General features: G+C 31.7%; 1 protein-coding gene across 50 annotated transcripts in view; it reads right to left on the bottom strand.

Moving 5' to 3' along the window:
- Window positions 1-1123: 1123 nt before the first annotated feature.
- adgrl2a (adhesion G protein-coupled receptor L2a) overlaps window positions 1124-11051 on the bottom strand; it is a 282003-nt gene continuing 272075 nt past the window's right edge. For 4 of the 50 annotated variants that reach the window (XM_073916317.1, XM_073916305.1, XM_073916306.1 and 1 more), the window contains 5 exons: window positions 10644-10682; window positions 10399-10527; window positions 7717-7734; window positions 5950-5988; window positions 1124-2494 (listed from right to left, as the gene is read on the bottom strand). In XM_073916317.1, coding sequence (XP_073772418.1) covers window positions 5951-5988; window positions 7717-7734; window positions 10399-10527; window positions 10644-10682 — 224 coding nt within the window. In that variant the 3' untranslated portion in view covers window positions 1124-2494; window position 5950. Of the gene's footprint in view, window positions 2495-5935; window positions 5989-7716; window positions 7735-10398; window positions 10528-10643; window positions 10683-11051 lie in introns of all 50 variants that reach the window. The other 46 variants (XM_073916298.1, XM_068224274.2, XM_073916299.1 and 43 more) reach the window with 22 other exon arrangements.

Raw genomic sequence — 11051 nt, 5'->3', positions numbered from 1 at the left:
GCTCACATGGGTTTCCCCTGGGTTCCTCCCACCATCCAAAAACATTCAGCTTAAGTTAATTGACTAATCCAAATCAGCACCATAGTCATGCTCCAAGTAAGTAGTTATCTCATAAGAGCAATCACTATCTGTTTATTAGCTACTACAGCAGGGGAGTTCTCGAAACTGAGCACAAACACCCCTCTCGCCTTGCAAACAGGAGGGACCCCCGGGCTCGAGGATCTTATGAGCTTAGGGGCTCTTTCACAGGACAGCTTGCTAAACAAGCTTTATAATCAATCAGCTAAGTGTGAACTCTTGAACTGAAGGCATGCGAGTAGAAAAAACAAAGCATTAAACATTTGATTAGACAAAAAAATTCACATTTATTTATTGTTAAACAAGTGTAGAACTTTACATCCTTTGTAGCGATGGGCTCCTTAACATGTTTATCAGAGATGGGTTTCTTAATTATGCTTACGAGGATGAACTACGTCGACCAGTGCTGTAAAATATTCACAAAAAGTATTATCATTTTTTTAAAGAATAATTTAATAAATAAATATCCAACCCCGACTGCAGTAATACGTCTTTAAAAAAAATGTCCCGTTCATGCTTTGCACAAAATAAATATGTGCAAAGCACAAGAACATCAGAATCCACTAACACTCACTGATCTGAAGTGGCAAATCCATTTAAATGAGCAAAACAGATATCTTTCGCAGCGTACCTGTGGTTACCCACTGATTGCATCATCATAAACACACTTTTTACATAGTCATCTCATTTCGAAAATTCATTTGCTTTATATTTAGGGTTGTTATAATTTCATCTCAATTTATTTTTACACAATCAATACAACAAAATATATTGTTCTATGTTATATCATTAACCTTGACAGTTCATGTCAGATTGAGAAAATATAAGGCCTGGGGTTTGTTCGCTAGTGGTCACATGGGATTTTGTTGATGATTGTAAAGGGTGTCAAAAGAAATGCTTCAGTTCAGTCAGGACAATATCCTGGAAATTCCATTTTTGTATATAATAATAATAATAATTAAAAAAAGAAACTGCATTCAAAAGAGAAATATGTGAACAAATATGTACATCCTTTGAGAAATGTATGCACTGGAACGAGAAAGACTTTTTTTTTTTTTGGCTTTATTTATTTATTTTTTTATGTGAAACTGTATTACTGTAACCAGGCCCATACAGAATCTACAACTTCAGAACACCACAGATTTCGGCATAAAACTGGAAATCCCCCATTCACAAGTTCTACTGTACATATAATCTGACTCTTGTATGTGTATTTATTAAATAACTGTGGCTAATTTGATTTTTGATTACACTCAGCAACCAAAACAAACGAAAATGATCCTATTATTCTTCCTTGTTTTCCAGCAAAAGCATATTTGTTTGAGAAACAGAGTCTTTGCTTTGAGAAAGTATTGAAATGTTTCTTAAATGACTGCTCAAGTAAACTTGTTTAAAGGAGGTGTAGATGTTTTTTACTGAAAAACAAGGGAAAAGCTTTGTGTTTTACCATCATTTTCATTCCACTGCTAACAATCAGGAGAGCTAACGCAGTAAGTCTGCAGATTCCATCTGGGCCTGAATGTAACTCATTGAGCAGCAGCGGTACTTCTCCATTATGTGTGCAGTTATGTGGGAGGCTAAAAAAGGGAAGACCACTCTGCCATCGGTGGATGGGCGGGGCTGTGTACATGGTGGGCGGTGCTTATAGTTTGTTTTTAAAGGCTTGTGACCAGCTGCATTTGTCCCTCTCGTACGTCCCCCTCGGGGACACAGGCGTCTTTAGAGACGGGGATGATGAGGCCCTCGCTACTGTCTCTGCTCATCTGATAATACGCGTGCAGCTGCTGGCCTGATCCCAGGTTGGGCATGCTTTTGTAGTAAACGTCTTCGTTCGGACTGTTTTTGGATGGCGAGAGATCCTGGACGATGTCTAGGCTGCTTTCCGAAAACGGCGAGTCTCTGAGGTTTGGCATGCTGGTGTACACCGAGTCTCTGTTGGGGGAAGGCAGGGCAGTTTCGGCCGGAGGTGGGAGCTGGCCTATGTAGCTCTGGGGATGCGAAGCCTCCGCTTCAGGCCTCGCTCTCTCCTGCGTGTGGTACAGGAGCGAGTGAGTTCGCTGGGGGATTAGGGGGGCTTCGAGTGTGCGGGGATGCGTGTGGTGCAGCCCCAGTCTCTCCATCTCACTGTCACCGCCCACCTGCACCAGGGAGGACGTCTCTGCAACCACAGGCTCCTCCCCTCTGCTAATCCCTGCCCCCTTTTTGGTACCGATCCGGGACTCGGCGGCCCTGAGGTTGTTGTGCACAAGCTCGGAGATGATCATCTTCTCAAAGGCCGTGTCGTTGAGACTGAGCCCGCAGTCCACCACCTGCATGCCGTCGCTGTAGTTATGGAGTGAGTAGCTGTTATTAAAGTTGCCGTTGAGTGGTAGAGTACCGAACGTGTTCGTATCTCTGCCGCTGGTTACCGAGTGTCCTGCAACAACAAAAGAGGAAGAACGAGTTAAGTTTGTTCTGGTCTGAATATAAACAATCATTTTTTTTAGATGCTTAATGCTGTATAGGAATGCTGAATAAACACTGGAAATCTTTAGTCTGCTCATTAAGAACTTTACAAATTCATTAATTTCACAGTTAAAGTATTTTTGCCATGTTTTCCACTATAAAAATTGTAATATGTACATGTTTGTATATACCAGAGATCCCTAAAGTATGGCTCGTGGGCCGAAATTGGGCCTATTGTACCCTTTCATTTGGCCCGCGATCCCATCTGACGTAAACTAATTGGTGAGCTACAAAATAGCAAACTGAAATTAAATCTTCTAATTAAATTTTGTAAATTAATCTGATTTTTAAAAATGTTAATACTGTCACTCGACAGATTTTATTGTAATAAGCTTATTATAAAATGTAAAAACATATATATATACTGTATTAATTAATGTAAAGCAATGTTTTCTAGTTATTTTTAAATATTATTAAATAAATTAGGAAATTACCCATCAAGTTTGATTTTTGGCCCTTCATAAGAAAAAGTTTGCTCACCCCTGGTATATACAGTGCTCAGCATAATTGAGTACATCACATTTCGAAAATGAATATTTTTATTCATTTCTCAGGGAATATAGGCAATGTATTTTGGTGCATTTAAACTAAACAGATTTATTTAACAGATATATTTATTAAAATTATATTTTAGTCACCAAACATATTTAGAAATTAAAAGAGAATACAATTAAATTCTGGCAAAATATTGCAAAAATAAATTACAACCTACAAAATTTCAACAATTTTTTTATTTTTTTTATTATTTTTTTTTGCTTCTCTTGATTTTTCCTCTTTTTAAATTTGTATTTACTATTTTTCTATAACATAAATTTGTGTGTACTAGTTTTTATCGTAAGTTATTTTGTTGGATAAGCTCCAGATTTGGCTTCAGTGCTTACTAATCTAATGTACTCTATATACACACATATAATCTGGTATAGCTTCCTATTAAAAATATTTAAAAGGTAGATTTGTAAGGGGTGTACTTATATACGCTAAGCACTGTACAGCATCATGCTTTTAGCCACTTACAAAAAAAGCAGCAACAAAATTAATTAGATAAGATTAGCAAACAAGCAAGAAAAATGTATGTACTTTTTTGTTAATTAATAAAACAATCTTGCTTATTTTTCAGATGAAATGATTGTGATTTAAGGACAAGATTTTTTCTGGAACAATAGTGGGTAGGAACATTTTTTCACAGTCCCGTTTTTGTGTTATACAGTGCTCAGCATAGTTGAGTACATCCCATTTTGAAAATGAATATTTTTATCCATTTCTCAGTGATTATAGGCAATATATTTCGGTGCATTTAAACTAAACAGATTTATTAAACAGATATTTTTATTAAATTTATATTTTAGTCACCGAACATATTTAGAAATTGAAAGATAATACAATTAAATTCTGGCAAAATATTGCAAAAATAAAGTAGAACCTACAAAATTTCTACAAATTTATTTATTTATTTATTTTTTTGCTTCTCTTGATTATTCCTCTTTTTAAATCTATATTTACTATTTTTCTATAACAAAAAAATGTGTGTACTAGTTTTTAGAGCATTATTGTAAGTTATTTTGTTGGATAAGCTCCAGATTTGGCTTCAGTACTTACTAATCTAATGTATATACACAAATATAATCTGGCATAGCTTCCTATTAAAAATATTTAAAAGATAGATTTGTAAGGGGTTTACTTATATACGCTAAGCACTGTACAGCATCATGCTTTTAGCCACTTAAAGCAGCAACACAATTAATAAGATAAGATTAGGAAACAAGCAAAAAAAAAAAATGTATGTACTTTTTTGTTAATTAATAAAACAATCTTGCTTATTTTTCAGATAAAATGATCGTGATTTAAGGGCAAGATTTTTTTTCTGGAACAATAGTGGGTAGGAACATTTTTTCAAAGTCCCGTTTTTGTGTTATACAGTGCTCAGCATAGTTGAGTACATCCCATTTTGAAAAATGAATATTTTTATCCATTTCTCAGTGATTATAGGCAATATATTTTCGTGCATTTAAACAAAACAGATTAATTAAACAGATATATTAATTAAAATAACATTTTAGTCACCGAACATATTTAGAAAATCAAAAGATAATGCAATAAATTTCAGGCAAAATATTGCAAAAATAAATTACAACCTACAAAATTAACTATTTTTTTTTCTTTTTTTGCTTTTTCCTCTTTTTAAATATTTATTTAAATATTTATTATTTATTTGTGTGTACTAGTTTTTGGACTGTTATATTAAGTTATTTGTTAGATAAGCTCCAGATTTGGCTTCAGTACTGACTAATCTAATGTATATGCACAAATATAATATTATATAGCTTCCTGTTAAAAATATGAACTTATAGATAGATTTTGTGAGAGGTGTACTTACAGTTGAAGTCAGAATTATTAAACCTCCTGAATTATTAGTCCCCCTGTTTATTTTTTTCCCCATTTTCTGTTTGACAAAGAGCAGATTTTTTTTAAACAAACTCATTTCTAATAACTGATTTATTTTATCTTTGCCATGATGACAGTAAATAATATTTGACTAGATATTTTTCAAGACACTTCTATACAGCTTAAAGTGACATTATAAGGCTTAACTAGGTTAATTAGGTAGGCAGGACAGGGTAATTAGGCAAGTTAATTGTATAACGATGGTTTGTTTGTAGACTATTGAACTTAAAATTGTTTAAAAAAATAAATAAAAACTGCTTTTATTCTAGCCGAAATAAAACAAATAAGACTTTCTCCAGAAGAAAAAATATTATCAGACATACTGTGAAAATTTTCTTTCTCTGTTAAACATCATTTGGGAAATATTTAAAAAAGCAAAACAAATCCAAAGGAGGGCTAATAATTCTGATTTCAACTGTATATATGCAGAGCACTGTAAAAGTGCTTTTTGTGGAGCTCACTTCTCGAGAACCAGCAAAGTACTCCAGATCTGCTGCATCTAGGAATTTGCATAGTTCCAATGCAGACACAACTGCTTTGTAAATTCTCCCAAATTTGAGGTTCTGAATGTTTCCTCAATCAAACAATTTTGAACAATTCACAATGAGCAATTTCTTGTTTCAACTGCATCCCGAACAACATTAAAATCAGTCGGCAGGATTCACAGACACAAATGAGAGAGCGGCACAGATGTGTATTCACAGATGAAAAAGCGGTGACAGAATTGATCAACATCAGCTTGTATTTGAAGCAGTTAAGGCAGTGGGGTGAAGGAATGTAACAGAAAAAAAAATCCAAATTAGGAAAAACAAACAAACAAACAAAACAAAAAAACACAATAGCCATTTCTCACACTACAGAGAGCCAATGAAAGCAAAAGCATCCAACAGACAGAAGAGAGAAAACTCACTCTGAACAACTCACATCAAGTCTGTCTGTTCAGGCCAGCAGACCTGAGCGCTGCTGATGAACGAAAAGAACACAAAACAAAAAGGAAAATGATTTATTGTAAAACATGATGAGGTTATCACTAACAGAAAAACCAAAAGAAAAGAAAAACCTTAGCGCAAGCAAAGGATTTAGCAAATTAAATTAACATCACAATTAAGGCCTTTTCTCTCCGTTAAAAGTCACAGTTGGGTTTGTTTGCTGGACTGGAGATAATGTGGTAATTTGAGCTCATTTGCACGCTGGTGGATGTCTGGCCATCTGCATGAGCTACGATAATCTTTAACTGCGTCTTACAAGAGGCCACCGGTGGGTGCTTTGGACACAGCCGTTCTCAGAAACTCTCCACAGAAATGACAACACAAAGAATAGAGAAGGCAGATGTGAAAAGAGGAGGGACATTTCAGAAAATTGAGTTTAAGAGATATTTCGGCTGGATACTGAGACAGAGAGGCTAGAAAAAGGAGGGATTTTCTCTTTTTTTAAACCCCTAACACATAAAGGAGGAGGGTAAATATTATTATTAATAGTAATAATAATAATAATAATAATAATAATAATAATAATAATAATAAATATGAAATAATAATAATAATACTTTACATAAAAAAATAGTAATAAAAAATAATAATAATAATATGAATAATAATAATAATAATAATAATCATCATCATCCTCATAATGATAATGATAATACTCATAATAATCATAAAAATAATAATACTCTAAATAAACAAATAATCATTATCATCATCATCATAATGCTTTTAATAAACGAATATTTATGATAATAATAATAATAATCATAATCATAATACTTTAAATAAACAAATAATAATAATAATCATCATCATAATGCTTTTAAAAAATTAATAATAATATTAATAATAATAATAATAATAATAATAATAATATAATAAATGAATGAATAATTATAATAATATTAATAATAATAATACATTAAATAAATTAATAATAATAATAATAGTATATTAAATGAATGAATAATTATAAGAATATTAATAATAACAATACATTACATAAATTAATAATAATAATAATAATAATAAAGATTTATTGAATACATATATTTACATAACAAAACATTAATTTAAACTTTATTAATTTCTAATTCAAACAAAAAACATGTATATTGTGTAAATGATACAAAAATGAAGACATTGTATTTGGATACTTTAGGTAATCACTAAGGTATTTAATAGCTCAGTAAAGAGAGAAAAAAAGAAAATATATAGCTCTTGTGCCAAACAAACAAACTGCTAAAGTCAAAGAAGTTTTGTGGATGTAATTTTCATTCATCATCCTAATAGAGGGCTGTTGCAACATGCGTATAATACATAACTGTAACTGCCCTTTACACAGACTGGCCTCAACATCTGCAGCAATTCAATTTTGGAAGCAAGCATTACTTTGAGTTCAACTTAAAGTCCAAACGAAACTGTGTTTAACAACGAGAGAAGGCGGTCAGTTCGAGTAAAATCTCCAATCGGAATGAAATGTATACATTTAGACTAGAAAATCGGTGAGTGTGTGTAATGTGCATGCATCGTGCCAACATCCCAAAGTTCTAAAAGCAGAGGTGATGAAAGTATTGTTTCGTTGAGAGCAACACGTCCTCGTTCTAATGATTCTGAACCAATGTGTTGACAGTATGCAGATGATGTATTGCTGATAAAATCATGGAATTACATTTAATGGGGACATTTAAAACTGATTGCATACTTGTCTCTCTGTAGGTCACTGAGTGTGTGCAGGAAGAGGAAAGAGAAAACAGGACAAACTGTTAACAAAACTGTGGAATTACATTTGCTTGCTTAGATATAAATATCCACTATAACAAAAAAGTAATGTTGTGTGCATTAAAAAAATAAAGTAGTGGTCTTATAATGGGGAAAAATGTGTATAGTCTGTGCTGTAAAACCACACCGAGAGCTACAGGTTTACTAATAATATAAATAATGGATCACTTATATTAAAAGAGGAACTGTGTGCATTTTTTCACACAAATAAGCTACACTTTCAGAGATAAAGGTACAAGAGCTGTCACTGGGGTGGTACTTTTTTTAAAAGGTACATATTTGTACTTATATATACCTCAAAGCTATATATTTCTAAACATTTCAAGAGGTGTGCTTTTGAACTTTTTTGGTACTAATATATACCTGTTAGGTATTAATAAAGCCCCTTAAAGTACAAATATGTACCTTTCGAAAAGGTACCATCCCTGTGACAGCTCTTGTATCTTTATTTCTGAGAGTGTACACTGTACAAATTGTTGGGATCTACACAATTCCTTCATGTTGTCTCAACACATATCAATTAATTTAACAAAATTTGAGTGGATTGAAAATAAACTGCAAAAAAAAAAAAAAAGTGTTTCTTAAATTTTGTCCTGTTTCTATTCTAAATATCTAAAAATTCTTAAATCAAGAAGTATTTTCTTGACGGCCAAGAAATATAGTCTAGTTTCAAAAAATAATATGCCAAAATGAAGTGAGTTTTTCCTTAAAACAAGCAATTCTGCCAATGGGCTAAGCAAAATAATCGCAACACTTTATAATAACTACACACTATGAACCATTTATTAAGCATTACTAAATATTGAATTCTGTTAAGCATTAACTCTACATAAGTAGATGTTAGCAAGCAGTTTATAACTCCAGCTACAAATGCTGTATTCTTGTGTATGTGTTTAATCGTTGTATTTTTAGACTCACTGATTCGTTTTTCATTACAAAATTAACTATTGCATTATTTACAAACCAGATATTTAAGCATAGTTGGTAGTATTTTAAGGTAATTCAGAATGCTTAAGTAAATGATTAATAAACTATTCAAATGACCATTTATATATCTTATTATTTACACACACACTGTAAAAATGCAGGATTCCTCACAAGTCATTGATGTTGTCCCAACACAAATTGATTAAGTTAACTTGACACTTTTAACAAATGTATGTGGATTGAACGTAAAACAATTAAGTTTTCCCAATGAAATCTCAAGAATGGTGTTGTTTCAATTCATTTTTAATTAGTAGTTTGAACTTAAGAACAAAATGACAAAAATGTAAGTGTATATTAATAGTTCATTTGTGTGTTTATAAATGCTTTAATAACTTGACTTCATCCAGTTTTGTGAGCAAATCTAAAGTGAGGACTAATTATGCTTTATAAATCTCTTAGAAATGACAATTAAAGCCTCAGTTATATTCTAAATATGAAAAAAGAAATTAAATGACTTTATTTTTTTCTATTCATTTAAACATACACAAATAAAACTGTATCAAATGAAAAATAAATCTTTGCAATCTTAACTTTTAAACATCTAAACATTGGTTATATGGCGTTTAAATATGGCTAAATAACATTAAAATGTTGTGTCATAAAGTGTTGTTAAATGATTATATTGTTGTTGATTTATTCAAGTTTTATTATATTTTGACACTCTTGTTATTCAGCAATGTTAAAACTGTACAGTAATTTTATTTTTTAGATAAGATTTGAAAGATTATTGTTCATTATTGTTCATTTATAAATGAATTATAAAGCATAAAGTCCTTACTTTAGATTTGGTCACAAAATTGCATGAAGTTATGTTAATAAAGCATTTATTAACATCCAAATTAACTATTAATATATGACTAAATAATAAGATGTATTCAATAGTTAATTAATCAGTTACTAACTCATTCTGAATGATCCTAAAAACCAACTACTCTTAAATACAAATGGTTTGTAAATAATGCAATACTTCAGTTAGTCATGAAAAATCAATCAGTCACAAATTATGAAAGTACGATTATTAGGCACATTTTAAATGTGCTTATAAGTCAACAATACAGCATCTGTAGCTGCAGTTGTAAAATGCTTACTAACACTTATTAATGTAGAGTTAATGATAAACAAATAATGAAATAACTATATGCGAATGCTTAATAAATGGTTCAGAGTGTGTAGTTATTATTAAGTGCCACCAATTAATCTTATGCCAGAAGAAAAAAACAAGATGATTTTGCTTGCTTTAAGAAAAAAACTCACTTTATTTTGACATATTATTTCTTAAACAAGACTTGTCTAGAAAATGCTTCTTGTTTTTACTTGTCTAGAAAATGCTTCTTAATTTAAGATTTTTTTTTATATTTAGACTAGAAACAAGCAAAAACTAAAAGTAAGAACAGCAAAAAAAAAAAAAAAAAAAACTCTAGAATTGTGTTGATTCAGTTCATTTAAAAAACAAAGTAGTTTGAACAAGCAGCAAAACTCATTATTTTAAACGTATCTGGGTGATTTTTCAGCATAGAATGGCTGATACTACACAGTACTCTGGTAATAACCATCATACTGCATAGTACCACATGCTCAGAAGGGTAAAAAAAGGAGTGTAGTGGATTAGTAGTCACACCTGGAGAGTGAAAGACTGGCACCGTTGGTGTGTTACATACGATAGTTTCAGCCAGTAAGGTGTTGTAGGGGTTATTAGTGCCTTGTGGTCTCAGAAGAGGGTTAGTAAGAAGATAATTGCCCGTCATTCCTGAAGCAACAAAACAAAACAAGAGGAAAATATAATTACGACCTCTAAGACACCTAATTAAAATGCTTAAAGGGGTAGTTCACCCAAAAATGAAAATTGACTCGCTATTTACTCACCCTCAAGTGGTTCTGAGATGGTTTTGTGTTTTGTTTTTCCTGTTGAACACAGAAAAAAATATATTTGAAAAATGTTAGAAACATGCAACCATTGACTTCCAAAGTAGGAAAAACAAATGCTATGGACGACAATGGTTACAGGTTTTCAGCATTTTTTGAAATATTTTCTTTTGTGTCCACCAGAAGAAAGAAATTCTTTTGAATGATGAGTAAATGATGGTAGAATTTTCAGTTTGGGGTGAATTGCCTTTTTAAGAAACTGATTAAATAAATGGATGTTTCATACTGTGGATTTTTATTTATTTATTTGTTTGTTTGCATTATCTACTGTAGCTCAACACTTGTGCTATTTCAGTGCAACTTTTCAGTGCTGTGGAGTTCACCCACAGATGAAAATGTACTATTTGT

Source organism: Danio rerio, chromosome 11 (assembly GCF_049306965.1).
Source record: "Danio rerio strain Tuebingen ecotype United States chromosome 11, GRCz12tu, whole genome shotgun sequence".
Taxonomy (NCBI): Eukaryota; Metazoa; Chordata; class Actinopteri; order Cypriniformes; family Danionidae; genus Danio; species Danio rerio.
This window is presented reverse-complemented; position numbering and strand designations above follow the sequence as displayed.